Source organism: Haemorhous mexicanus, chromosome 14, assembly GCF_027477595.1.
Source record: "Haemorhous mexicanus isolate bHaeMex1 chromosome 14, bHaeMex1.pri, whole genome shotgun sequence".
Lineage (NCBI taxonomy): Eukaryota > Metazoa > Chordata > Aves > Passeriformes > Fringillidae > Haemorhous > Haemorhous mexicanus.
This window is the reverse complement of record NC_082354.1, coordinates 1,716,041-1,743,893: the sequence shown is the minus strand read 5'-3', so window position 1 is coordinate 1,743,893 and position 27,853 is coordinate 1,716,041. Positions and strand designations below refer to the sequence as shown.

General features: G+C 57.8%; 3 protein-coding genes across 3 annotated transcripts; 1 reads left to right on the top strand and 2 right to left on the bottom strand.

Moving 5' to 3' along the window:
* The first annotated feature begins 96 nt into the window (after positions 1-96).
* LOC132333626 (uncharacterized) lies at positions 97-1,719 on the top strand. Its single transcript, XM_059858904.1, has 2 exons — positions 97-1,042; positions 1,183-1,719. Exons 1-2 carry the CDS (start codon positions 458-460, stop codon positions 1,696-1,698), a joined length of 1,101 nt encoding a protein of 366 aa, XP_059714887.1. The 5' UTR covers positions 97-457; the 3' UTR covers positions 1,699-1,719.
* A 793-nt stretch (positions 1,720-2,512) lies between these two features.
* BCORL1 (BCL6 corepressor like 1) lies at positions 2,513-26,901 on the bottom strand. Its single transcript, XM_059859105.1, has 14 exons — positions 26,814-26,901; positions 19,397-19,535; positions 16,933-17,023; positions 14,129-16,687; positions 13,656-13,830; positions 13,111-13,191; positions 12,494-12,949; positions 10,298-10,527; positions 9,995-10,201; positions 9,750-9,916; positions 9,470-9,615; positions 8,532-8,609; positions 5,029-5,182; positions 2,513-3,966 (listed from the first exon to the last, which is right to left on the bottom strand). The coding sequence occupies exons 2-14, from the start codon at positions 19,480-19,482 to the stop codon at positions 3,690-3,692; spliced, it is 4,707 nt and encodes a 1,568-aa protein (XP_059715088.1). The 5' UTR covers positions 19,483-19,535; positions 26,814-26,901; the 3' UTR covers positions 2,513-3,689.
* On the bottom strand, positions 26,079-27,825 carry LOC132333999 (basic proline-rich protein-like). Its single transcript, XM_059859656.1, has 2 exons — positions 26,869-27,825; positions 26,079-26,813 (listed from the first exon to the last, which is right to left on the bottom strand). Exons 1-2 carry the CDS (start codon positions 27,823-27,825, stop codon positions 26,079-26,081), a joined length of 1,692 nt encoding a protein of 563 aa, XP_059715639.1.
* Positions 27,826-27,853: the final 28 nt, after the last annotated feature.

The window sequence follows — 27,853 nt, the reverse complement described above, 5'->3', positions numbered from 1 at the left end:
CAAGGAATGAGGGCCATGGTCCGTTCGTCACATACTGTTTCTGTCCCCGCTCAGGTAGAGGGGTTGTAGTCCTTCCCCTGCTCTAGTGTGGGGTCCCTCCCACAGGAGCCAGTGCTCCATGAAGTTCTCCAGTGTGTGTCCTTCCTATGGGCTGCAGTTAAATCTTTTATCCCTGAGGTGTCACCACCATCTCTGCTGGGCTCAGCCTTGGCCAGCAGGTGGGTGCATCCTGGAGCCGGTGGCATTGGCTCTGTTGGACATGAGGAAAGTTCTGGCAGTTTCTCACAGAAGCCACCCCAGTAGCTCCCTTGCTGCCAAAACCTGGCCATGCAAACCCAACACACCTGACAATGCATCAGGTGATGCAGGGCCTCATGGTGCCCTTGGGCCATTGTGACACTGCAGGGCCTCATGACACCAAGGGGCCATTGTGACACAGCAGAGCCACATCCTCCCCATGGGGTGTTTACAGAGCCCCTCTGGGGTACCAACTCAAGCAGAACACCTTGCTGAGGAAGTAGCAGCTTCCCAGGACACCTGTGGAAAAGGAGCCATGGAGGAGCAAAACCCCAGTCCCCAGAGCCCCAAGGAGAGGCACCAGCTGAGAGACAGAGGGAGAGGCCAACAGGAGGATGGCACCAGGTGTATCAGCACCCTGCCCAGGAAGCTGCCTCCATCCCACACCTCTTCCTCCTCCCGCCCGCAGCTGCAGCAGCCTCGGGGCGGCCAGGGCCGGTCGCTGCACCGGCTGACACTGCCCCGCAGTTCCCAGGGCCGGTCCCTAACCCGGCTCACATCGCGCAGCTCCCAGGGCCGGTCCCTAACCCGGCTGACATCGTCCCGCAGCACCCTGAGCTCGGCGGGTACCGAGAGCCGTCTCAGCTCGGACGAGGGGGGCCGGGAACAAGGCCCGCAGGGGCGCAAGTCTCGCCCTGGTGGCTCCTTGCAGCCGGCCATCCTGGCCAGCCGAGCCGCAGCCCGTGGCCAGCACCGACCTGTGAGAAGCCGCCGGGGCTGCAGCGGCCCGGTGGGGCCACAACCGGTGAGGGCCAGGCACAGAGGGCCGGACGAGGCTTTCGCTGCCCACAGCGCTGCAGGCCCAGCAGCTCTGGCACTCCTGTTCCAGCAGCTGCTGCTGGGGGAAGCCCAGTGACCTCTACAAATCCCCAACTCTCCTTCCAGGCCTCCACGAGGAAACCAGTTCCTGACCCACAGAGAAAGGCCTCTCACCGTGTGGATCAGGAAGCCCAGACTGAGACCTGGGCACAAGAGGTGGATTTAGCTGTTCAATATGCTGAGCAGGAGACACAGACAGATACTGTGGCAGAAGAGGAGAAAAATTCAGCTGCTCCCCTCATGGTTGACCAGGAGACAGAAACTGAGACTCCAATACAAGAGAAAAATTCAGCTTCTCCTCAAATCACTGACGAGTGGACACAGACCAAGGCCCACAGCTCTGCCCCGTCCACAGGCACTGAGGCCCTGGCTCACCGGCAGCCACCCTCCCTGTCCTGCAGGGTTTTCTGGCGCTGCTGCATGGCTGGACAGCCTCATGGTGCCAGTGCCCTGCAGAATCTCAGGGACAGCCGCAGCTCCAGGCAGCCACTACGGCCTGAGCACAGCACACCAGAGAAGTGGGGATGGACAGCACTGCCACCCTACTCTTGGCCATGGCTCATAGAGATGAACCAGTTTTAATAAAATACTTCATTTCTCTAATTGTGCCTACCTTTGCCTGGTCTATCAGGAGAAAGTTGGCTGCAGGTGAGGCCCGAGCAGAGCAGGAGAGCCCCTGAGTTCCTCCAGCCAAGCAGAGCCCATGCCCTTGGCCTCCACCAGGCTTCAGGTGCTCCAGCTCCTCTGGTTGATATCCCTGGGCTGGTGCTGGTGGCTAGCCCCCAAGTGAACCCTGTCAGCTCCCTCCCACCCATCTGCTTCCAAGTGACCATTTCAGATTATTTATTTGGTGAGTTTTCCCTATGGCTGCACCTCCTTAGGTTCACAAGGAACCTTCCCAATATGGGAGCACCTCTCCCCTCTCTTTTTAAGACCTGCCTTGACTCCTCCTGTACCACTTTGGGGAGTTCCTCTTGGTGGTTTGTGGGCAAAGTTTTTCTTTCAGTGCTGTCATGGTGGCATTCCGGCTGTCCTTCCCAAGGAAACAGATAAACTACAGCACTGCCCTGAGTGCCCTCTGCTCCCAGGCAAGAAAAGCCAGCCAGGGACCAACTGCCCCATGGACGGGCTGGGCGTGCTGGGACCAGACAGGGATGGCTACCCCGACATCAGTGTTGGGGATCACTGGGCTTGGCTGCAGAGTTCCCAGCACCAGGGTCAGGCAGGAAGCTGGGAGGAGCAGCGGAGCCTCCCTGGTTTTCCAGCTGTGCAGACACATGGGCCCTGCAGATCCCACAGGCCACTTCCCCTCTCCCTTCCCTGAGCCACAGACTCAGGCTGACATGCACAGAAATCTGCCTGGACACGAAAAAAAAAAAAAGGCAGGAGCCAGGGAGCCTGATGCAGGTTTTTTCTGTACATCAGTGTTTTTGACACCACAGCCTGTTGCTGCATATAATAAAACAGAAATCAGAAAGAGCAACCAGAATACACACCCAAAGGCAAAAAAACCCTTGGCTTAAAGAAAGTGCTGCCGGGCCCTCGAGGGAAGGCTGGCAGCGGGGCTCCAAGGGGGGAAAACGCCTGCCCTGGCTGGGGAGAAACACAACACAAAGAAAAAATGAACCAACAAAAAAATTCACCCAAGGCTCCTGCTGCGAAGCGGGGAGAGTCAGAAATCCCCCGACTGTCCCGACCTCAGTCCTGTTAGCACCTGTACAATAAAACTGTACCGGTCCCGAGGCAGAGCAGCCCGCCCGCACCCGCTGCTGCACAGAAAGCTGCTCCCGGGACACCGGCGGGGCGCGGGGAGCGGGCCAAGGGGGCGGCTCCTGCCGAGGGGACAGAGCCTGGGGCGGGGCACAAGCTGCCGAAGCGAGGGACGCGCTGGGGGCCGCGGGCTGCGCCTGCCCGGGCGGCACCGCCGGGGACAGGGAGCAGCAGCACGAATGAGATGGAGGAGGAGCACGGGAGAGGATGGAGCAGTGGGGCTGGCTCCCGGCTGAGGCTGAGCGCTGGCAGCAGGAGCCAGCTACAAGGGCAAGGGAAGGGGCTGTCCCCTGGCTTGTTGCCAGGGCGGGACGGGAACCACTGGGCCTGGCTGGCCTCGGGGCACGCTGGAGAGGGGCGGGGGACGGCCTCATCCCACAGCCCGGAGCTCACCATCACAGTGATACAGACTCAGCAAAAACAAAGAAAACATTACAAATTAAATACTAATTAAATAAATACTATGGAAGACATTGGGAGGGGGAGGGCAAACGGAGAGGCGCAGTTCCGTAGGTTCCGGTGGGGAGGGGCGGCGGCTCGCACCCCTCGCTGAGCCCCGTGCAGGGGGTTCCATCACCCACCGGAGCTGGATGAGGCGGCGGCGGCAGCGACTGCCACTGCTCGTGGGCGGGGGACCTTGGGAATGCCTTGGAGGCGAGGGTCCTCCCTCCCCAGCTGGCGGAGACCCTGAGGAGAGGAGGAGCGGCTGCTCTGAGACTCGGGTCCCTGCTGCTGGCGCTGAGAGAGCTGTTTCCCCTTGGTCCTTATTATTGCCTCGTGATGCCGGGAGTGGCCTGTCCCCGTCAGCTGCTCCAGGCCTGGTACTCCACCACCGAGCCCAGCAGCTGCAGCAGCTCGGGCTCGTAGTGCACCAGCTCCACAGTCTCTGCCGCGCCCGGCGCCAGCTCGGGGCTTGCTGGCACCTCCTCCTGCGCCAGCACCTGGCTGAGGGACACCTGGCGCTGGAACTCTGCCCGGGGCAGCGTGGCCACCTCGAAGTGCGGGAAGCGGGCCTGGAATATGCGGGAGGACAGCTTCAGCCGCTTGAGCACATCAGAGAACAGGAACCAGTTGCAGGGCCTGCGAGGATGGCAAGAGCATGGTGGGTTATAGGGGTGGAGAGGGCTGTAGGCACGTGCCCTCCCCCCTACCTCCTGCCAGGCTGGCCCTCCCCTCTGGCCCTGGCACTGTTCTCCATGTGCTGCTTCCCGTCAGGAGCCCACGGACTGGGGTTTGTTCACGGTCTCACAGGTCACAGCTTTTTAAAACACTCACAGCCAGGCAGGGACAGTGACGTGAAAAGTCCTGCCTTCAACAAGGTCCTGGCAGGGAAGCTGCCAGGAATAAGCCACATGGTCAGGAAATGGAGCTTCTGGTGTGGTTTATTGCTGGAGGGCATGCTGCATGTGTCCCTCTGCCTGGACAAACACTGGCAGGCACAGAAATTTGCTGCAAAGAAGAGTGGTGCTTTGGTTGCTGTCTCTTCCAAGTCACCCTTCTGCCCCAGCAACAGCCACTGTGTCACAGGGGGTACAGGTGGGAATGCTGTTCCATGCTGGGACTGATTTCGTCATGATGGAAAGGAAACAATCTCAGAGCCATAACTGTGAGCTGCTGCTGAAGGAACACGGGGCTAGAACTAGCAGGATCACAGGGATAAGAGAGGGGATCTTCCTGACAGGAACAGCACAGGGACACTCAGGGCAGCAGTATGTCCCTGGCCATGGAGGGTGGGGGGAACCCTGATGAGCCTTCCCTACTCCCTGAGAACATTCCAGGCTGTGCCAAGCCAGGCACTGGTTCCTCAACTTCCTCAGTGCCACAGCCACAACTTCCCTCTGCTGTCCAGAGCAGCTGTGGCTGCCCCATCCCTGGAAGTGTCCAAGGCCAGCTTGGATGTGGCTTGGAGCACCCTGGTCTAATGGAAGGTGTCCCTGCCCATGGCAAGGGGGTAGAATGGGATGAGCTGTAAGGCCCTTCCCAACCCAAATCATTCTGGGATTGTGTGATGATTCCATGAAAAAAAACACCTGAGACACACAAGCAGCTATTAACCCCACTGGAACAACCAAGGTGCTGCTGCCTGTGCCAGGGCTGCAGCCATGTGTGGTTCCTGCTTAGTGCTCAGGGAAAGGCACTCACCCCCGGGAGACGGACACTTGGAGGTTGTAGCTGGGAAGCAGTGGCTTGTCTGAGAACTCAAACATGAAGTTATCTGCTTCTTGCTCCTCTTCCTCCTGGTCTGAGCTCCCTGGAGGGTTGAGCAGCAGGTCGCAGCCAATGCTGTCCTTTCCTTCTGCAACAGGACAGAGGTTGGCACTGCTCAGTCACACACCAGCCCATGCTGGTACTCTCTGGCCACTGCCATAACCCCACGGGCACCTTCCCACAACATTCCTGCAGCTATGTGAGAACTGCACCCCTCCTGCTCCCCTCCAGCCCCTCGTCCCAGAGGAACACGGAGCAAATGCTGGCTGCTCTGCATAGAGAGATTGGCCAGGTGAGGTGGGGAGAACATCCCAAGTCATAGCAGGAAGCTCAGGTGTACTCTGGTCCCACAGGTGGGACAGGGCACAGTCTGCAGCATCAGCCACCCCACTGGTAGACCCCAGACTCTCTCCAAAATGAGCTTGGCCCCTCTCCCATGCCAGCACAGATATCCTCATCCTGGAAAAGCCTGGAACAGCGAGAAGGGAGGTGGATGTAGAGAGGCTTTGCCTGCACAGGCCCTACCAAGGAAGGCACAGCAAGAACTCTGCTCCTCAAGAGCTTCTCCACCCAGATCCCATCCTCAAACCTCTGGCAGGAAATCCAGGACAGCCAGCACCCATCTCAGTGAGGACAGCAAGGCTGTGTCACCAGAGACTAATCCAACCAAGGCACAAGCATGAGGGGAAATTTAAGGTGGATATACGGAAGTTCTTCCCTGTGAGAGTGGTGAGGCCCTAGCACAGGCCTCAGAGAAGTTGTGGCTGCCCCATCCCTGGAAGTGTCCAAGGCCAGGCTGGATGGGGCTTGGAGCAACCTGGGATAGTGGAAGGTATCCCTGTTCATGGTAGAAGAGTGGAATAAGATGGTCTTTAAGGTTCTTCCAACCCAAACCAGTGCATGATTCTATGACTTAGAGAATTTGCCTGGGTGTTCCAGGAGGCATCTGAGCTCCAGCAGGATCTGTGTCCAGAGGGGATGGAAAACAGCAGGCTGGATCCAAAACCATTTAAAACCAGGTAATTTTCCAATCTGAAAAGCTCCTGTTGAAGAGAAGCTTGCTGCCTGGATTTTATTATGAAGAGGTGTGAATAGTCTTAAGTTTGCAGAGTGGTGTTGTCCCACTGAGATAATACAGGAGAACTCCAAAAACTTCCAGATAAGAGAGTTTACATTCTGCAGAGAGCAGTGAGACCCAATGTGTCCCTAAGCAAATAAACCAATCATGCAAAAGTTCAACCCCACGCATAAGAGAAAAGGCTGAAAAAAAGAATATCTTCTGGTGTGCTGCACGAGGAAGCTTCACACACCCAGCTGCTCACCCAACACGAGTGGGATTCCAACTGAGGAAAACAACAGATGACAGGGGACACTGGCTCAAGCAGGGTCTTGGGGAAAAACAGTTATTTCCTAGTGCTGCCAAGGGAAAAAAATTCCCTAAGAAAGAGGGTGCTGAAATCATCCAAACTTGCTATAGAATAGGGCAAAAATATGTGATGTGATTATTGATCCAATGTTGCTGCTGGCAAAGCTCAGATGCCATCACTGAAAAACCTCAGATATCCTGAGCAACTCAGAAAAAAATAATTAAATGCATTAAATGTGGCAAAAATAGGGCTCACTGTCTGTCCTGAAAGCTGAGTCCTGTCCATCTGCCCGTGCAAAGTCTGGGACAAGGACAGGAACATTCTGTACCACTGAGGGAGACAATCAGGCACAACAATGCCTGTTCCAGGTGGAGACAAACTCTGGACTGGGACTTTGTGTCTGGAGCTCCAGCAGCACCAAGCGCAGGACACTGATGACTTTTCCACACCTCAGAGATCCCACACCCTGGCTTCCTTCATTATCCTTCTGCCCCCAGAGAGTTGCAGCCCTCAAGGAAAATGTGGACAGCATTCCTGCCTCAAAGAATAGGAACAGCTCATGCAGGGCTTGGGATTTCTCCTGTATCCTGAGTGACATACAGTGCTTCAGCTGGTGGAGCTGATGGAAAGGGAGATTTCAAAGGACTGATCCACGGGAGGAGGAGAGTTGTTTGCTGCCTGTGATGATTGAATGCAGCTCCCTTATTCCAGAGCAGAACCAGGTACTTCCCTGCCCCAAGCTGTACTTGTTCCAGGTGACTCGAGGTGACTGCTGAGGTACCTGAGCCAGAAAGGGACATTGCAGAACACACAGTAAACAGGCTGTAAAGAAACCAGCTCGTGTCTCAGGCTTGGGCATCCTGGTTTTTCTGTGGCTCTGGCAGTGTCCGGCAGCAGTGCCTGACACAGCACAGGTGACGCGGGCCTGGCACCTCACCTGCTGCTGCTGTAAACTGACCCCAGGAGGATGGGGAGGAGGGTCCCTTCCTGTGCCTGCTGGAAACAGACCTGGCAGGATAATGGATTACTTCCCAGCTGGGTTAGCTCCTGCCTTGCCAGGCAGCCTCCTAAAGGCAGCACTGGGAATGCCCCATGGATGGGGCAGCAGGAAATCAGTGATGAATCAAAAGGGGTAGTATCTTTAAAAATATTGCAAAGAACGGCTATTTTTCCTTTGTAAAGGCTTGTGACAGTTTTGAGAGTGAGAAATTCTGAGAAAGGAGGCTGGGGTTCGAACTGTTCCCTTGGCAGGGCTGAGGTACCGCAGCCTAAAAACAGTGCTCTCAGGAGTGAAGAATTTCTCCTGTTCTGGAATGGAAAGACATCAGGGTCCTCCAAAGACAAGTCCTCTTCCAAGAGCACCCTCCTGAATGTATCAGATTTGTTTTTGTTTCTAGAAGGATGTTGGAAGTTATGTAGGCGAACAACTACAATCAACGAGCAGTCTCTCAGCCTGCAGTGTAAATGCTCCAAGTCCTTATGGAGATCTCAGGAGCACTGAACTTGGAAGAGGCTGGAGGAACTCTAGTATGCCACAGGCCCATGCCAGATCCAGAACACCTTCCATTGTAACCACAGTTTTGAAGAAGTGACAGTAAAGGCAGCAGTCAGCCTTCACTGGGAAAAATACCTGGTGTTGTAAGAACAGGACCTCCCCTGGATGAACATCTCTCCTCCAAAGCAGAGGAGAGGGATGGGCAGCTCTGGGAACCTAGAAGTTCAAGACTTCTACACCTTGAAGGAATGAGTATGTCCTTCACCTTCTTTGGTGACCGGTTAGCAGGGGAGCAACAAGAACTGCTACAAGAATGACATGCTTGGGATCGTCAACCAAAGACCCTCAGGAATCAGCAGCAGCACCTGCAGCCCAGTCCCGCACTTGAAGGGATGCACATATTCAGCTTCCCAAAGAAGTCCCTCCCAGAGCAACTCCCAGCATGTATCACCACAGCTAGGTCTCTATCCAAAGCATGAGTAGAGAGGGATGTGGCCAAACCTGAGGTAATGATGTGTTTTCCACAGCATCACCTCCTGCTCTGCTGCCACCGACCCAGCCCGTGCTGCACTCACCAAGCACGGAGCTGCTGTAGAAATCCCAGGCTGTCTGAGGGTCTCCGTCACTGCGGCCCTGCAGATCTGACAGGTAATCTAGAGAGAGAAAATCCAGACAGTTAATGGCTTGAAGCATCATCCTGGTGTGCACATCCACAGATCCAGGGGGAGATGCTTCACCCCTGCTGCGTATCCCACTTGGGCATTACAGCAAAAGCTGAACCACAGCTGCAGGAAGGGTGTTGCTGCTCAGGGGTGGGCATCACTCCAGGCCCCCAGCCAGGAAATGGGAGCTGAAAAGGGAAAACAACAGACAGTATGAAGTGGCTTGGAAAGAAAGATTTGTAGAACAGTCCTGAGCTCCAAATCACCATCCCCAAAACCTGTGTGATTAGCTGACCCTAGAGGAGCTCACACAGCAGTGGGAAAAGAGAGTTTTGTCAACACGGGATTTTCTGTCTTGTCTCTGTCTGGGAGCCACCTCTGGCTGTCCCTTCCTTGCTGTTGTGGAGAAGCCACAACACTTGTCTTGCGTGTACACAAATGGCACCGAACGCGGCCATAGGGATACAAAACAGCCCCTTCTGCCAGCAGCAGTATTTGGGCAGGGATCTTTTGCCATAGAAGGCAGCATTATATGGCAACAAAAATCTGCTCCTTTAGGTTAAGCAGTAGAACTAGGCACTGTGGAACAGTATCACCAAGCAGAGCACTGTCTTTAATCGTGTGACCACAGCGCAGCCATCTCCTTGGACACTGAAAACTGAAAAGTGACTTATACAGGAAACACATACAATTCTATAATTAAAGTTTGGGTGGTAAAAACATGCTTCTGTGACAGGATAGAGTTAAAGACTAAGTCATTTTCTGCTCAGGCCCTTTCACATCCAGATTTGGCCCTGTATGCTGCCAGAGGGGAAGGTCTGGAGCACCGTGACCCCAGGCCTGGCACCTACCACAGAGGAAGCGCTTCATCAAATCGCTAGTGGCCAGCTTCACTGCTGTCTGCCCAGAGTATGTGGCCAGAGTGGGATCAGCACCATAGGAAAGGAGAAGCCACATGGTTTCCAGGTTGTCATTTGCTACTGCGTCATGGATAGGCCTGCAAGGGCAGAAAGGGACCGGGAGTTTGCTAAGGAAATGCTCTGGTTTGGGTTAAGATCAGTTTGGTGATGACCAGCCTGAAGAACGCACTGTGCTCCCTGCCCCACGCTGCCCCACGCTGCGCTGGCTCACCTGGTGCCGTCCTGGGCGCTGCAGTTAACGTTGGCGCCGTGCTGGAGCAGGATGTGCAGGATGTCGATCCAGCCGCGTGCACAGGCCTCGTGCAGGGCTGTGTACCCTGCGTTGTCATGGTGGTTCACATCACTGCTCTTCTTCTGCAGGCAGTACAGCACCACATCCTGCACAGCAAGAGCACGGCTGTGACAACCAGCCTGGGCAGGGCAGCAGGGGCACACGCAGCAGGGCACAGGACTCACCTTGTAGCCCAGGCGAGCTGCTCGCTGCAGGAGTGTCTCCCCTGCGTTCTTGTTCACGATCAGCCGCCGAGCTCCGGGGGGAACATTCTGGGCTGGGGGCAGCTCCGGGGAACTCCCTGGGCTGGCCCGATGGGACTTACAAAGTGTCCACAAGTCCTGGGGCTTCTTCGGAGAGCACATTTTGGGCTGGTTGCAGCAGCCTTTCCCCTGGGAAAGAAAGGAATACAACTCCTTGGTACATGTGGCCATGACTCATGGGAGTCCCCTTCTCCCCTCACATGTTCCCCTCATCTGTTCTGTTACCTTCCCCTCATCACAGATCCCTGCCAGGTGTTTGGTTTTACATTTGCGTTTTCCTGATGGTTTCTCTAGCTCTTCTTGGACAGGAGAGGTGTCAGAGTGCTCCAGGAAGAAGCCATTCCGAAAGTCTGTGTGTCCTTGAGGTTTCCGGGGGGATGGAGATAGCCTGCTCCTCAGCTGCAGCTCTGTGCCTTTGCCCTTCCCAGATTCCTTCTGCTTCCGGTGCCTGCAATCTAAAGGAGAAACGTGAATGAGTGTGGAGCTTCTGTAGGTACCACACTGAAGGTCACCCAGACCTCTGCCACCAGGCAAGACAAACTGCCCATCTCTGAGAGCGGCACAGAAATCAGAGAAGTGGCTGCACCATCCCTGGAAGTGTCCACGGCCAGGCTGGACATGGCTTGGAGCAGCAACCAGGGAAGGTGTCCCAGCCCATGGCAGTGGTGGAACTGGATGAGCTTTAAGGTCTTTTCCAACCCAAACCTTTCTGGGGCTCCATGACTCAAAATCAAGCCCCAGGACAGGGGCACTGCAGGAAGGAAAAGCAGAGGGAACACAAAGATTCTCCCATCTGGGATGAACTCAGCATGTACATGAGACACCCAAGGAAAGGTGGGAGAAGGATTCATTGGGATATGTCTTAGAGGGGCAGGACAAGCAGGCGCTGTCTGTGAACAGCCAGTACTTACTGCCTAAACATAACAGGCCTGCTTTGCCCTTTCACAGCTTTCCCTGAAGTTAAGGAGCACATTTAAGTTTTCATTAACTTGCATCCAGTTAAGAAGCACCAGGATTCCTCAAGGGAAATCCAGCCTTTTTTTCTCTGAATGGAGGAATCCTGCTCACCCAATCCTGCAGCACAAAACTTAAAGGCACTCCATGAAACGAGTAAGAGATCAGTTAAAAAGAGACAGAGAAAAGGACTTTGCAGTGCATGGAGAGAACTTCAGGACTCTACTGCCACTGGAGGTTGCTCCAGGCCACAACTTCTGAATCCAAACTACAGCAGGTCCAGCCTCTGAGGGAAGCTGGACAGACAGAGACTCATAACATATGTGGTAAAGCTGCTGGCAAACCCTCCTGAATACCACTGCAAAGTTCCTTCCAGGCTCCCGTTGTGAATTGGAGGCATCCCGAGAGTGTTCGAGTTGCAAAGACACCAGGAAGCCAACTCGAAACTTTGTTCCTGGTCTGACAGAGGCTCCCAGACAGCACAGGATAGTGTAACGCTGTGCTGGAGCCGATACCAGCTGCTGGGAGGACAGCAGCCACCTCTACTCCCCACAGCATCTCAGCAGCACCTGAGGAGTGCCAGTCTGAGCTCCAATGTGGCAGAAGGCAACAGGGCTGTGGCTACTTCATGGCCTCCAAGAGCACAGCCCAAGCACACAGAAGGCTGGCACAAGTGCTGCCCATGATAGCTTCCCCCCACTGTCAGCTGTGTGACTCTGGACTACGAACCACAGCCAAGCAGCAGCACACACGGAGCATGGCTGGACAGGTCCCACAGCCTCCGCTGTCCCTGCTCAGGGAGAGGGGACTGCAGAGACTGCAGCCCTCAGGGAGGTGCTCATCATGGATTTAGGTTTCACAGAGGGGCTGGCAGTGGCAGGGGAAGGCATAGGAGCAGTGGCAGAGCAGAGGTGGGCACAGGCAGGCACAGCATGTTCCTCCTCACTCCTGCAAACCACAGAGGGGGATCCCCCATTGCTGCACCCTTGCTAGTCCTCTCGCCCTTGTGCTCCCTGGTGCAAGTCTGCAAATGACCCTCATAGAGCAAGACAAAGCCAAGAGCAGCCCAGTTGGATCAGGATGGCTCCACATCCCCCTGCATTAGCACAGATAGCTGAGCATGGCTCCCAGGGACCCTGCTTGTCCAGAAATATTCCACTGTGCTACCTCATCCCATTTTCATTTTCCCATGCCCTCTGTCTTAATCCAAGGGTAAGATCAGTGTCTAATTAGCCACATAAATTGCTGTATACTGCTCTGGATTTTACTGTAAATGTTTTTGAAAGAAGAGTTGGTCAATTGAAGCAGCCCATGCTACATCCACCAGGTCATTAAAAGACAGGGAGTTTCATCATTACAAGAAAAATAATGAAAACCAAATCCCCCCAAAAATTCCACACATAACAAAACAAAAATCTCCCCTGCTGGTCCCCAGTTTAGTACCTGAACCCCCTTCCCAGGTTGTACCTGCTTTGGATTTCCGCCTCCTGTGGGGATATCCCACTTGCTCCTCCTCCCGCTCAGTCAGGTATTCCCCTGTCTGGTATTTCCGACTTTTCTGCCGTCTCCTTTTCTTCCTTTTGATGTGGCCATCCTCCTCCTCCTCCTCCTCCTCCTCGTTGGGCTCCCACACCTGCCTGGGTGATTCTGCTCTCCAGGGCAGCTCCCGGGTCCTCCTCGTGTGACAGCTGCTCCTCCCAGACACAGACCTGTCCCTGTCCCTGCGGCTGTGGCAGCGGGATGTCCTGTGGGATTTGCGCAGCTTGCGATGTTTCAAGGATGTCTCCTCCTCCTCCTCCTCTTCCTCTTCCTCCTCCTCTTCCTCCTCTTCTTCTTCCTGATCCTCCTCCAGCAATGGTAAAATCTCCGGACCACTCACATCACACTCTCCCGTCACACTAGCAGAAGAGCCAGCAATGCTTCCTGCAAAAAAGTGGGATTTCTAGCTGACAAAAAAGCCAAGAGGATCCACAAGGCAAAGCCTCAAAGCAGGACAAAATGCACGGACAAGGCAACATGAAAAGGGAATGTTCCCAGTCCAAGTAGGACTGTCACCGGGAGCCTAGGCTCAGGCTCCAACTCACCCGACTGACTGCGTGTCCGGCTGCTCAGCACCACCGGAATGAAATCCCGGAAGTTGTTCTTGGGCTTCTTCTCCAAGTAACCTGTGAGGAAAACCAAACTGTGAGAAAATAGATCACAGACCTGTGATGTGGGAAGGGCAACGCAGTGTCACCATAGCAGAGCCTGCTGTGATGGCCCAAAGCTTTAAACCAACAGAGGTTGATTTAGATTGGAAATAGAGAAGTTTTTGAAAATGAGGGTCCTAAAACACTAGCACAGGTTCTCCAGACAGGTGGGGGATGTGCCATCCCTGGAAACATCTAAGGCCAGGCTTGACCAGGAGCAACTTGATCTAGCGGAAGGTGCCCCTGCCCATGGCAGCAGGGTGGAAAAACATGAGCTTTAAGGTTCCTCCCAACCTTCTCCATTCTGGAAGTCTGATCATGCTGCAGCTCTATTTTGGATCCCAACCCAGCTCCAGAGGCCATTTGGCTTCAGGAGAACAGCAGTTTGGCTCCCAGAGCAGCCTGATCCTGCAGGAACCCACTGCCATTCCCAACAGTACCTTCCTCCTGGCTGTCTCCACGGTGGGCCGGAGATGGGCACTCCGTCTTCGCTGGCCTCCTACGCTTGCGCTTTACCCCGAGGCTGTTGTGATCCATGATGGAACCCGGGCTGCCTCGGCCTTCCCGGCCTGCCTGCTTGCTAAGCTCATGTGGATTGTCATGGTGTTTTTGCCACTGTGAAAGGAGGACATGGGCTGAAGCTGGAGCTTCCCACTGATTTAGCTGAAGCAGCACAAAAAGGACAAAACTCTATATCCACTGATAACGCTAGCACCGTCCAGCCTTTTTGACAATCCAGACACATTTCTGCCCTGGACAACCTGCAGCACAGGTACATTCCCCCACAGCCAGGCAATGCCCAGGAGCACAGGTAGAAAGCCCTGTGCCCTCAACTGTTCCCCCATGAGAGCTCCCTCCTCTCCCACAGCCCCACCTTTGCCCCGACCCAGCAGTCCCAGCCCATCCCATGCACCTTCCGGCCATGCACGCTCCGGCTTCCCGACTTGCTTGGGGACTCCTCACTGTCCTGGCCCTGGCACCTCAGTCTCTTGTGGTTCTGCCTGGTGTCCCCATCATGCTGCCGTTTGGCCTTGCAGCGTGTGCCACCCTCCTGCTTGATTTGCCCCGTTCCTTTGAGCTTGGCCTCGGCAAAAGCCTGGGGAGCCACCCCGGCATGCAGGCAGGTCACCGAGGGAAAGGACACATCACACTCCACTCGTTCCTTCTTGACCCTGCAGAGATCCACCTGCTGCACACATGGGAGGGGCTCTGTGGCCGGTGGCTCCTGGGAGCCCTTGCAACCCAGCTCCTTGCGCTGGCCATCTGTGGGCACCTCTGGCACCATCCGCAGGCCCTGCTGCCCAGCCGTTGGCAAGTCATGTGACAAATACTCTGCCAACACTTGGTTTTTGGGTTTTGCATCTGGCTGTTTGAGGCTACAGCTCCCCTGGGGAGCCTCAGTCTGTGTGTTGCTCTCCTGACCGGAGTCAGCCTCTGGCTGAGTGCACTCCTGACTCTTCGGAGCATTGTCCAGCTTCCCCTTCCCCCCTTTCCCATCCAAAGTGCTGGTATGGAAAGCTGGACCTGCCTCCGGTGGTGCTGGGTTGGCCGGCTCCTCACAGGGCTTGGGCAAGGCCCGGCAGCTCTTGCTCTTGGCCGCAGCATCTTGTTCACCCTCTGGCAGGCTCTGGGCGGCCGCACTGGGCTCGGCGGGCTGCAGGCTCAGGAATGCCGGCAGCTTGCCCGCCCCAGCTGTCTTGCAGGGGCTGCTCTGGTTCAGGGGCAGCTGTCCTGCCGTGGAGATGCCGATGGAAAGCAGCGGGGTTTGATGGTACGGAGACCAGCCCAGAGGCAGAAGTTGAGGATTGGAAGGTTTTCCATTGACAGGGCATCGCGGGTACACGCTTCCCTGGACAGGATTCCAGGTGGCGATGTCCTTGGACTGATACAAAGGAGCTCCTGGAGCAGCCCTACCATGAAGAAGTTTCCTGGCAGGATCCTGCTGTCCTTCCGGGCCAACCTGGTTGGCTTTCTTCCCACAGGGAACGCCGGCACTCCGGGGCTCACCCTGGTCAATGATGGAGATGGGCTCCTGCTTGGGCAGGTGGTGTGGGTCCCTGCTGAGGCTCATGCCAACATCCTTGCTGAGCAGCAGTGAGGCCGGCACCGGGTTGGCGACACCAACATAAGTGCCAGGAATGGTGCTGATGAGCGTGGTGTTCTTCACCCAGGAGCCCTGCTCGCCGTTACGCAGGAACTCAGGAAAGATGACCAAGGGTGGGGTGGTGCCGAGGCATGAGGTGACGCTGCTGCCTGTGGCCTGTGCCGCACGCTGGGACTTGGAGAGGACAGTGGTGAGCAGCGCTTTGCTGCTGGTGTGCACAGGAGTGAGGATGGGCATGGGAGGAGTCTTGCGCTGGCTGGGTGGAGGCAGTTTCTGGCGGTTGGACTTGGAAGAGAGATCAAGAGGCATCTCACTGCACTCCGGGGATGAGACCATCTCACGCTCTAGCTGGGGAGGGGACTTCAGAGGAGAGAGGGAAGTGGCAGTCCCCGGTGCATGTGGCTCAGGAGCTGCTGCTGCCGGGGCTCTGGCCTGCACAGCCGTGCCAGAGGAGGGAGCAGCGCTCCCCCCTGGTGCTGGTGCTGCCGGCAGAGCCTGGCTGGAGGGCAGGGCCAGGCCGGTGCTGGACAGAGGAGCGCTCTCAGAGGCAGCCTGGGCACTACTTCCACCCGAAGGTGGGGGGCAGCTGAGCTGATTCACCTCCACAGACACCACTTTGGCATCTGAAGCCAAGGGCCTGGTGACAGAGAAGGTGTAGGGGTAGGAACGCAGCTCTGGGGAAGCAATAATGCCTGGTAGGCAACGCTCATGCAGGTAGGAAGGCAGGATGGGGAAGGTGAGTGTGGAGGAGACCCCCAGAGTGGCTGGGAGCGTGGCCACGCTGAGCGGCTGCCCACAGCTGGGAGGGGGGATGTACACCAGTGACTGGCTTGGGCTCAGCACGGCCCCAGCCTGGAAGGACAGGGGCAACTTTTGCATGGCAGGGGCCTGAGAGGGGGGAAAGCAAACCCTGTTCAATGTGAAGGTGGCAGGACTGGAGGCAGAGGTGTTGCAGCTGGAGACAACCACAGACAATGTCCCTTCTGCCAGCACGCCTGGCCCTTGTGCTGCAGTGCTCGGGGGGGTTTTCTCGTTCCCAGCAGGCTCACTCTCTGAAGCCACGGAGCAGGCTGGGGCAGCATCAGCCTGCTTGTCGCTGGGAGGATCTGCTGGTGTCCAGACAGCATCAGCACCACTGCTCTCCTGCTCCACAGCTCTGGGGGTTGCTGGCTCCTGCCCTCTGCCATCCCTCTGACCTGCCAGAGGGCCCAGGGTGTCGTCTGTCACAGTCTTTCCAACACACTCCAGATTTGGGTTGGGATCAGGTGGCTGCTCCTCCAGTTTGGGTCCAAGCTTTTCCTCCACCTTGCCATCAGCATCCAGCCCCTGGGCACTGCTGCCACCACCGCTGACTGCTGTGAGCTCCACCTGCAGCAGGAAGGGAGAAAGTGTTCCTGGGAGCTGTGCAAGTGGCACCCAGGGAAGCAGGAAGGATCTGCCTGGATGCAGAGGCAAAATCAGCAAACAGCTTTGCCCAAAGGAGAGCATGGCTTTGCCTCCCTGCATGTCTCTCAAAAAGGAGTCGATGAATCCATTAGGGAAAATGCTCCTGCTTGGCCTATTCCATCATGGAATGGCCTTCTTGGACTCAGCTGTGCAGGCAAAGAACTCACCTCGGAAAGGCTGCTGCTGACACAAAACTCTTGAGACCCCAAGTGCTGGGAGGTGCTTGTTTTTGACTCCTCATCAGAAATGGGGGCTCTCCTAGGTGAAGAAGAAGACACAGCATTACAAAACCCCAAAATATCCTCCTGGAATCCCACCCCACCCCATGCCCACGTGGGACAGTGGAGCAGCTGTACACCTTCCTTACCCACAGCCACCCGGCCTCATCATGAGCCAGCCCAGCCTTCCCCAGTGTCACAGTCTGGTGCCACACACCTGTTCCTGTCCCCTTCATTTCTCATTCTGTCCCATCACACCTTTCCATCCTCCTCTGAGTCTCATCCTGCTTGTCTTTTCCCCAACAGGCACCTCCTCATTCCCCTTCCTTCTGTTTCCTCCCTGTCCTGGGACCCCCAGCCCAGCATAGCTGCCAGTGGGGATCTCCCTCTGGTGCCAAAGCTCTCTGGGCTCAGGAGGCCTGGACAGGAGCAGAGAGTATCCGTGGCCATCCCGATGTGCCATGTCTTGCTGGCCAGCGTGTCTGGACCCTTCATCTCTGGAATGTGATTCCTCAGTGGAAAGCCTGGGCAGGACAAGGACAAGGACTGTGACCTCTTTGGGACACTCCTTCCCTGATGGTATTCATCAGACAGCACTTCCCCGCTGTTTTGCTTGGGACAAGCTGCTAGTGCAAGCACAAAACAGATCAAGTTTGGATTCTGTTGATGACATAATTTCAGCCGGATTTGCTTCCTGGGCTTTCACAGCAGTCACAGACACAGAGCTGTGGGCACACGATTTGTCTTTGGACTCAGTACCCCCAGTGCTGGGGCCCTGTTACATACACCTAGCATCAGGACCTCATTCTGGGCTGCCTCAGCCCTAGGACTCCGCTTCGTACCCCCAGTACCAGGAACATTTTCTGTACCCCTTGCAGCAGGACCCTGCTCTGTTCCCCCAGTCCCAGGAACCTGCTCTGTATGCTCAGCCCCAGGACGCTGCTCTGTACCCCTACTGCTGGGACCCTGCTTGGGGCTGTTTCTGTGCCCTCCCCACCGACCTTCCGGTCAGTGACAGCCCGGTCGGTCCCTCCAGGGGCTCCCCGGCCCGGCCGTCACAGCCCGCGGGGCGGGGATGGAGGCCGGGGCCAAGCCGCCTCAGCCGGCGGCGGGGGTGAACGGGACGAGAGGCCGGAGCGGGCGGGGATCCCGGGGTCACAGCGGGGCCGGAGTGGGCGGGGGTCTCGGGGTTGCCGCGATCGCCGCGGAGCCGGGGCCGAGCGCGAGGGGGAGCCCGAGCGCAGCCGCCCGCCCGCGGCCCCGCGGGGCCCGCCCGGGCACGGCGCTCCCGGCGCTTCCCGGGGATTCGCGGCGCTTCCCGGTCCGAAGCTCGCCCGCCGCTACCCGCAGAGCCGGCAGGACCCCCCTGCCCAGCTCCCCTCGGCTGCCCCGGAGCAGCCCTGAGGGCAGTGCGTGGTCTCCGCCCGGCCCTGCCGGGGCTCCTCCCGGGGCAGTGCCCGATGCCGCCCGCACAGACGGGGCCCAAGGAATGAGATGAGGATCGGGGACAAGAGAGCGCCCGGGCGCAGCCCCCCGGCCTGCCCAGACATTTCAAAATTTGACGCCTATTGTAAGCTCGGAGCAGCGCCGAGAGGGCTCGGCGGGTATCGCCATCGGAGCCCTTATCTGCGGGACGCAGGGCGCCCGGCGGTGCTGCGGGCTGTAGATCGGCTCTGCCCGAGCCAGACCTGGGGCTCGTCCCTGCCCACCGCTGCTGCACCAGCCTCGAGGGACACCCGCCAAAATCCTCGGCACCCGCGGCCAGCAATGACAGCCACACACTGCCTCTGTGCACATAAAACTTCCCTGGCCTTGGCAAATGCATGGAACAGATCCGGTGGCCTTGAGGAAGCCACAAACTAGTAGGCTCTGAAAATAAGACCCCCAGCCATGGGAATGAACAGGCGATGCAAAGCGACAGAGCTTGGCTTGATCGATCCTACCTCCCAGGTACTAATCCTCCCTAATCTCCTGTTTGGTGGCAAGTCACAACCCTCCCATCTGATCATCTGGTTGGCACAAACCCTCCTGGGTCACCTAAAGCTTTTAGCTCAAGCTCTTTCCCTTCCTTGGCCATTGAGAGCACAGATCTAGTGAAGCCAATAGCATATGCAGACAACTTGGTCTTGTCAGCATCAAAGCTGTGGAGGTAACGTAACCACACATGGGCAACAGATCCTCTGCCGAGACCTCCAGCACACTCCTTGCTGGAGCTGGGGATGTGGGGACCCTCCTGGAATGCCAGCATATCCAATACATCAAACTCCTCCCTGTGGCTCATTTGCACTTCAGGCCATTTTAGATCCCAGTAAAAGGGGTTGAGTCAGCACCAGCTCCCTTCCCACAGCCTCTCCAGATCCCTAAGTGGCTTCCTCGTGTCTCCTTTCCCCTGCCCGCCACCCACGCACCTCACCTCTCCTCGTTGAGGCCACACATGCGAATCCGCTCTGTGCTGGTCCAGTTGTGCACCCCGCTGTAGAGAGGTGCTGTAGAGATCATGACAGCTGCTCCGCACCCTCCAGGACCTGCTGGGGCTCCAGGGACCACTCTGCCTGCAAAAGGGAAACAGAAGGTTGGGAACTCTCCTCAGGTTGATCGATTCAACTCTTCTTTGAGAAAACTCATCCCCAGCTTTGCTGCCAGGCAGATGGGGAACAATGCCCTGGGATGCCACAGGTCTGGAAGAGGGCTAGGAGGAAGTAGTGCCTTTGGACAGAATCCACCGTCCACTCATCCTCTCATTAAACAGTGTTACTGCCACTGGCTACATGAGAGTTTCACACAAGTGTCTTCACACACTCACACATCCTTTGAAACATTTCCCCCACTTTTCTTCTCCCTCCAGAGGAACATCCAGCACCAGAAGATGGCAAGCAGAGCTGTACAACGTAATGGTCTTTTACAGCACTGAAACTTCAAGGCTGCACAGGACTCTCCTAAAGCAGCCCACGGCAGGTCCTAGAGGCAAAGCCTCAAACAAGGAGGGTCTCTCCACAATTGAGGGCTCCTGGAGTGAGCAGAGGTTTGCCAGTGTTGCTGCCAAGGGTTTATCCCCTCCTTCTGTGAGGAAGGTGCTGGTTTTCTTTGGAGTTATGGGTGGAAATCATGAGGGAATCCAGGGATTCAGGAGCATCCATGAGGCACTGTTGGCTGGGTGGAGCTTTTCAGGGGAGAGCATTGCAGCCAATCGTGCAGCGCTGGGTGCTGGAGCATTGAGAAGCTCTGCTGCTCCAGGGAAAGGCAGAGGAGGAAGAGAGGATCTCCTGTGCTAACAAGTGGACTCAGCCAAACCAAGCAGGACTGATTGCAAAAGGGAGAGAGATGCTGTCAAGGAGGTTCAGAGAATTACTAAACCCTGAAGGTAAAGCAGGCACAGAGCCACAACAACGCTCTCGGTGCAGCGGTGGGAGTGGGGAATTAGCTGGAAGCAGCACGTGATCCCCAATCTCTGCCGGTTGTCTTTTGCCTGAAAAACTCCTGGCGACACCAGCTCAGCACGGGATGAGCAGCAGCTTGTGCCATGGAAGGAGCCACACAGGGACCTGCCGGCCAGCAGCTCAAGGGATGAGCCACAGGGCTGAGCGCTCCCCCAAGTGCAGCTGCTGCCAGGTGTCCTCACTGCAGCCTGACCGTGCCAGTGGGGATCCTCCAAGGAGGAAAAGGGGCCAGGCACACGGCAGAAATGGAGGCAAGGCAGCTGGTGTGCCAAAGAGAAACCGACAGACCCATCTGCACGTACGAGGGCACAAGTGAGCAAACAGTGTACGGAAATCAGAGGTCAGGGGAAGAGGGGAAACCTGCTAAAAACACACACTGTGAGATGGGAGAAATCCTCAGTAGCGATGGGGGAGATGGGCAGACGCCAAGGCCGAGAGCAGGGTCATACCCAGAGAGACCGAGGTGGCTTGGAGCAGGAAGGGGAGGAGTCTTTCGATGCTTGGAGAGAAATGCAACATAAAGGAAATAGGGGAACAAACAATCTGCGGGGATTTCACCATCTTAGGCTAAACTGAAAGGAGGGGAGGAGAAACGTTCTGCCCCCAAGCACAGCAGCAGGACAGATGTGCCAAGAGGAATCAAAAGCGACCTACCTTCTCTGCAATGGGAGAAGGGAATGCGTGCAGCTCCATGATGTGGAGCGGGGGACAAGCAGAGATCAGGTGTGACCCTGGAATAGGTCTGGCAAGGGAGGAGTGATAACGGGGTGCCATGAGGAGCTGGAAGAAACGGCACGTTTGGAGTGCTCAAGTAAGAGCTGGTCAAAAGGGCCGGAGCGACAGCCACAGGAGGAGAGCTGGGAGGACACAGTGACAGAGATCAACACTGTTTCGTGGATTCTTGGCCTCTGTCCTCTACAGATGATGTGGGACACATGCCAAAGACAGGCATTTCACAGGGAACGAAGAACAGAAAAGAAAAATAATCCAGAGATGAACTCAGAAAAGGAATAAAACAGGGGCCAAGCACCAGACATGGGTTCAAACACAAACCAGTGGAGCAACAGCATTCTTAAAAAGGCAGACCAGGAAGTTTATTGGGAAATGCAGGGATGAGCAGCCTCCCGATGCAACACTGAACCACAGAGAGCAATTGCAGCCTCCCTGGGTCAGAACACTCTTAGCCGAGTCGGCACAAGGAAAGTGAGCAGATCTCCCATCTACACTGGTGCAGTTGGAAGCAACATTAAAGGGATGTAATTAAACTCATAGGAAACCCTTGGAGAACACAACTAGGGCATGGCTTCACATGCCTGTCTTCAAGCAGAAGAAGCTGTTGAGAAAATGTTAAAGCCCTTCTCTTCCCTCACCCCTTCAGTCATGTCACTGAAGCCCTGCAGTATCACCATAAACCTTACCAGGGAGTCGATCTCTGTTTAAAACACTTTTTTCTTTTTTTTTCCCTGGCTGGACTGGTTTTAACCCATACTAGCTCCTAGATCAGCTTCACCAAGAGGGAGAGAGGGCAGAGCCTGGCACAGACTTTACTTAATCCACAATGTCTGCCAAAGGAAGTGTATACGAAACCACAGTCTTATTTTGATTTAGCTAAATAGGTGCTCAGCCAATTCTAATTAATGCCAAAGAAAACAAGTTTAGAATGAAGTAAGAACATCGAGGCATTCTGTGTGGGGAAGCTCATACAATATTAAAGCTCCTTCACCTCCCAAAACAAAGCGTGCCCTAAGAACTGCGAGCAAGGAAGGTGCTGAACATGCTCGCCTCCAACAGCAAACCCTCTGAGAGGTTTGCAATGAAACTACCATGGTGAATTAAAAGAAAAGGCGATTTTGTTCATTAAGGCAATACATCTCATCGTTTCACAAAAGGAAACAATTCTACTCTGCAAACCCGCCTCTTCCAGGCTCTAGGAAAAGCAAAGCAGATGTTTTCCTTGCAGTGAAAGTGTGCTGTTACTCAGGTTAGTGATGACTTGGCTACTCATGGAAGCTCCCTTGGATTAAGTAAAGAAATTACTCTTCTGAAATACTGCTGTACAGTGATGGAAACAAGTTTCCAGAGATTAAGTTCTTCAGGAATGGACATTTTTAAACCATTATCTATTGACAAGTCCTCCTTGCAATGAAAACCCAACAGCACCAAGACAACCATCATTTCAGGGCAGGCTGAGCAAAGGTTCCAGGACAGGCTCCCCCAGCATTCACCTACCAGCTCCCACTGCTGACAAGAATTAAGCCCATGCCATCTCCATGCTGACCCCTGTTAAACCCTGTCTGTTCCCTGGCTCTTGGGGATCCCAACTTGAGCTGCCTGAAGTGAGGCTGCCTAATTGTTTCCCACAGCCCCTCAAAGTCACACCTCCCACCCCAGTGTTAATGCAGCAAAGGGGTTGCAAAGTAGATTCTGAAGCCATCCCACTGCAAGCCACCCTCTTCTCCCAGTGACAGCAATCCCTTGGCCCGATCAGGTCCCTGACCTCAGCTTCTCAAGTGCTTGCTTTGGCAAACACACAAAGCAACTTCTCAGGCTGGCACCAACCTGCCAGCCACAGATAGCCAAGGGTTTGCTTCTTACTGGGGAGCTTGGTGCTGTTGGTGTTTGCCCTCACAGATGTCACAACTATGTTGCCACCTGGTCTAACTCACTTTGATCAGATTACCCAGAGCCATGACCTCCTCCAGCATCCACCTTATGGCACCTGTACTGGAGCCAGGCCTACCAGTGCGGGAAGGGGGCTTTTCCCTGCTCCTCCCAGAGACAGCCTCTGCCAATCACTTCTCCATGGTGCAAACACATCCCTCTGTAAGACCATGCTGCCTTGATCCCCCACAAAAGGGTTTCCATGTATTTTCTTGCTCTGAGCATTTCCAAGTACTAAAACCACTTGGATTTCAAGGCGCTTACCCTTCCTCTCCGCCATGCCAGCCCCAGCACATGAGCTACACACCAAGAGATGGACAGTGTCCCGCTGCACCCTGCCAAGGCAGGTGGGAGCTGACAAATACTGAAACACCAGCAGCCTCCCCAGCACCAGGATTCCCTCTGCCTGCTCTGGGCAGGCACATCATCCCCAACACAGGTGGGAGAGCACCAAGCAAAGACCCAACAGGCAGCAATGTGCTCCACTACTGGCAACGGTAACTTAGACGATGGCACAAGATCACCCAGGGAGAATGTCAGCTTTGCCTTTCCCCCTGCCTGAGTGGCAGCCACAGCATGAGCTGACTCCAGGAATCCCAGTGTGGGTCACTTGGTGCAGCTCAGCTGCTCCAGAGCCTTTATGGACACAGTAAATGCTGCACAGTCGGTGGTGCCTCCGTCCATGCTGGCATTGAGAGGACCAGCGGCACAGAGGAAGGAAAAAGACTTCCCAGCCCTAGGGTGCGGAACAGAGAAAGGCTACCACATCCTTCGGCAGCAGGAGATGGGGAGGATGCTCTGGTTGCCCTCCCACAGCACCATGTGGCTCCTGTGGCCAGGGGACACTGCGGAAGGCCGGGAGCAATGCACTTTGACCCTGGAAACACACCCGCGGAGATACCTTTGAAACATTCATTCCCAGAGCAGCAAAACCTGTAAGGAAGGGGGTTTTATCCCCTGGATGGCTACAAAATATAAAACGAGGTCAGCTGCGGGAAACTCAGGTGGGATTCAGCGCTCAGAGTGCAGCTGGCCACTTTGACGGGAGCGGAAGCAGCGGAATGAGGTGCAATGTGCCCTGCAGCTCTTCTTGGGGGTCAGGTGGGCCAGAAGGGAACGGTCTGCAGAGACAGGCAGGTCTCCTTCCCTTGCCATAGTTTGTTCACTTTGGCAATTCTTTGTTGCCATTAGTAACACAGGCAAGGAATTCTGTGTTTTGATATGGGATGGTCTGGTGTCCATCGGAGGTGCAGAGGGCCGGAGCAAGCACTCATGCCTCCAGCACCTTGGCTCTGAGCACCACTTTGGAAAAGCTGGTGGAGTAAACTGATGGCAAAAAAATTGAAAATGAAATCAAAAATTAAATCAAAAAACCTATGATGGCCCTATCACAGGACTCGCAGTGGGCACAATATGCAATGAGGGAAAAATTTAAACAAGAAAACTAATAAAAAAAAAGAACTGACTATCTTATGTTATATTATCACTCATGCAGAGGTCAGAAACTGTAGGAGAATGGATCGGAATGACAAGAGTGGAACAAAATCCAGCAAGGACAGGCCAGGCCACCTCTGGGGCTGTCTGGGCAGAGCAGTTCCCGGCGAGGGCAGCCCCGAGCTGGGTTTGGTCCCCGCTGCCTGCACAGCCGCCCGGCCGCTGCAGAGCTGAGCCAGGCTTTGCCTACACGCATTTGCTTAAGCTGATTTAAAGACACAGTAACACCACACGTAATTACAGATCCTCGGCACGATGAATTGGAAATAAAAAAGAAAAAACCCATCCCTATTTCAGAAAAAAATAAAAGTTTGCTGCACACTGGGCAGTGCTGCGATAATTGGTCCCAGCTGCTGGACAACTGGTGTCACTAAACCCTGGCTTGTCTGCAACAACCAGGCTGCCCCCACCAATGCCCACAAATTTTTAAGGACTGAAAAAGAGCTATTAAGGGATTATAATACTCAAAAATGTCTCTGACAAGGTGCACATCATCCAAAACCCCAAGAGCAGAGCGCAGCCCTCCCATACCTGGGAGTCAGACTGGTGCTCCAGAGCCCGGAGGTCCCAAGGGCAGCTCTGAGGGCCAAACCTAGCTGGAGCCTGGGCTCTGACACCTGGAATGCGCCTCCAGACCCTGGTGACAGCAATGCAGCCAGTGTCCTCGACTGGCGCCACAGAGCCTCCAGCCGTGCTGGCACCGGGACCACCTAAACCCACAGGGTGGCCAGAGCAATGGAACCAGCAGGGCAGAAAGGGAAGGGAAGGAAGGCAAGAGAAGACAGGGAAGGGAAGGCTGCTACAGACAGGGCCAAAAAGATGCAGAGGAGCTGAGAAGGGCACGGGATGCACCGGCCCTGCCCTAGCACTCATCCCCAGACTCCAGGGGATGAGGGTGCCCGAGAGCAGATGCTCTGTGACAGGAGAAACTCACTTCGTCTCTATTTTAGCCTGATGGACCTTCTCCCGGCGCTGCTCAGAACCGGCCTCACCCAAGCTGGGATGAGGGGACCGATGTCGCTCGCCGAGTAGCCAGGACCCCTCCCGGTACCGGCAGGCTACCGCGGGAGGGCTGATTTCCTCCCCGGTGAGGGCGGCAGGAAGCGCCGCCTCCCTCACCCGGTCCTGCCGCTGCCCGGCCATCACCGTGGGCACGGGCGGGGGACCGGCCGCCCCCGCCGCCCCGCCCCGGGCGTCGGGGGGCGTCGGCACGGAGCGGCACCGCCCCGGCCCCGGCCGCAGCCCGCCCCGGGTCCGGGTCCGCGGCGGCTCCCCGGCGAGCCCCCCGCCCAAGGCGCGGCACATCCCGCTCCCGAGCCCCGCGAGGCCACGGCACGGCCCACGGCCCCGCGCCGCCGCCGGGGCCCCGCGGGGCGGGCAGCCCCCCCTGCCCAGGACACGGCGGCCTCGCGGCCGCTCCGGGGGCTTCGCCCCACACCCCGCAGCCTTGCCGGGGGCTAGGCCCCGCCGTGCTGCCCCGCGCCCGCTCCCGCAGCCCCCGGCTCAACAGTTGCCCCCGGGGCCGCTCCCCGGCAGAGCGTCCCGCAGCCCCGGCAGGCGCGGCCGGGCCCCTGCGCTGCCGCACCGGAGCAGCCCCGGACATGGAGGTGGCGGCGGCCGCGCTGCCCCCGGGGACGGCTCTTCCGCCACCGCCCGGCACCCGACCGGCCGGCACCCGCAGCCGAACCGGCCACGGGCACAGCGGCGGCCGGGACGGGCTCGGGCCACGCCGCCAAACTCCACGAGCGCCCGGCGCCGCCGTCCCACCGCCGCCCCGGGAGCGCCGCGCTGCGCGGCCGCCCCGCCCCGCCGCGGGACCCCCCGCACCGCCCCGGCAGCGGCAGGTGCCGCCGGTGCCGGAGCCGGAGCAGCCGTGCCGGGCAGGGCAGCGGCTCCGCCGCGCCGTCGCGGGGCGGGGAGCGGAGCCGCCGCCGCCGCCCGCTGCCCCCCGCCCGGCGCTGTCAGTGCCCGCCGCGCCCCCGCCGCTGTCCCGCCGCAGGACGTCGCCGGTCCCCCCAGCCCGCACACCCCCCCCGCACCGCCCCACCGCCGCCCCCGGGGGTGTCCCGGGACCGTTTCCATGGAGATCCCGTCCGGACGGCCGGAGGGGGGGTCAGGCCACCCGCTCCCCTCCGCTTGCCCCCGTGTGCCGTGGGTGCGGGGCGGCGCGGGCCCGGGGTGCCCGGGCAGCGGGGGCCGGGGTCCAGCGCGGGGCGGCGCGGGGCGGTGGGTACGCACCTGCTTCCCGAGGCGGGCGGGCGGCGGGGGGCGGCGGGCCGGGGCGGGCCCCTGCCCCAGGCAGCGGGTCGGACCCCGGGCGCTGCGAGCGGCGGTTCGGCGGCAGCGGCGGCGGCGGAGGAGACACTGGCAGCGGCAGCCGGAGTGTGAGGGCGAGAGCGAGCCGCGGCCGCGCGGGCTGCCGGGAGCCGTAGTCCGTCCGCCGGGGCCGGGAGCCGCCGAGCCGCCCCGCGGACTGCGGGTCCCGGCGTGCCGCGCGCCCCGGCCCGCGCGGGGGGGCCGGTCCGGAGAGGGAACGGGCGGGCGCGGGGAGGGAACGAGGGAGGGAGCGCGGGGAGGGAGGGAGGGGGCTCCGCGCCCGGCGCGGCCCCGGGAGGGGCGGGGGTCGGGAGGCCGCCGCGCCCGGGGCTCGGCACGGCACGGAGCGGAGTGGCTCGGCACGGGGGGCGCCCAATGCACACACGCCCCGCACACACACACGCCCGCCCGACCCCGCGCCGGGGCACCGGCTCCCGCACCGGGGAGCGACGCTCGCTCCGCACCGGGGGGAGGAGAAGGATGGAGGAGGAGGCGGCAGCGGGGGCGGGCGTTCGCTCCACGCCCGGGCAGCGCCGGGCGCCCGACAGCGGGCAGAGCCGGACGGGCAGCGCACGGCGAGCGCGGCGCACGCAGCCCCGTTGCCCGCAGTCCCGATGTCCCCAGCCCCAGAGTCCTTAGCCCCGGTTCCCGACGCCCCGCTGCCCCCCGCCCCGTTGCCCTCCGCCCGGTACCTCCCCCCCCCCACGGTGCCCACCGCCAGACGCGGCCGTGGGAGGGTGGGTGTCCCCGGGCGCAGCGGGCCGGCCGGTTGAGAGAACGCGGACCCGCCTGTCCAGCCCAGGTGGGCGTGTGGCCCCCACCCTGGCGACGATGCCGCTGGGTGACCCCCCGGGCCCGCTGCCCCCTCCGGCTCGATACCCCGCGGGGCGCGCAGCTCTGCGGGGCGGGGGTCGAAGCGCCTCCCCCGCGCCATGCGGGACATCGAGCGGCACGGCACGGTG

What these genes read in the sequence shown, in the direction of transcription:
- LOC132333626 (XM_059858904.1), top strand. Translation starts at nt 458, where the DNA reads ATGGGGTGTTTACAGAGCCCCTCTGGGGTACCAACTCAAGCAGAACAC. An exon ending in GCCCGGTGGGGCCACAACCG is followed by an intron (nt 1,043 to 1,182) that starts GTGAGGGCCAGG and finishes CTCTCCTTCCAG; the next exon opens with GCCTCCACGAGGAAACCAGT.
- BCORL1 (XM_059859105.1), bottom strand. Translation starts at nt 19,482, where the DNA reads ATGATCTCTACAGCACCTCTCTACAGCGGGGTGCACAACTGGACCAGC. An exon ending in TCAGCAGCAGCCTTTCCGAG is followed by an intron (nt 16,688 to 16,932) that starts GTGAGTTCTTTG and finishes TTCCTGCTGCAG; the next exon opens with GTGGAGCTCACAGCAGTCAG. An exon ending in AGCGCCCAGGACGGCACCAG is followed by an intron (nt 9,616 to 9,749) that starts GTGAGCCAGCGC and finishes CTGCCCTTGCAG; the next exon opens with GCCTATCCATGACGCAGTAG.
- LOC132333999 (XM_059859656.1), bottom strand. Translation starts at nt 27,825, where the DNA reads ATGGCGCGGGGGAGGCGCTTCGACCCCCGCCCCGCAGAGCTGCGCGCC. An exon ending in GGTCCGACCCGCTGCCTGGG is followed by an intron (nt 26,814 to 26,868) that starts GCAGGGGCCCGC and finishes CTCGGGAAGCAG; the next exon opens with GTGCGTACCCACCGCCCCGC.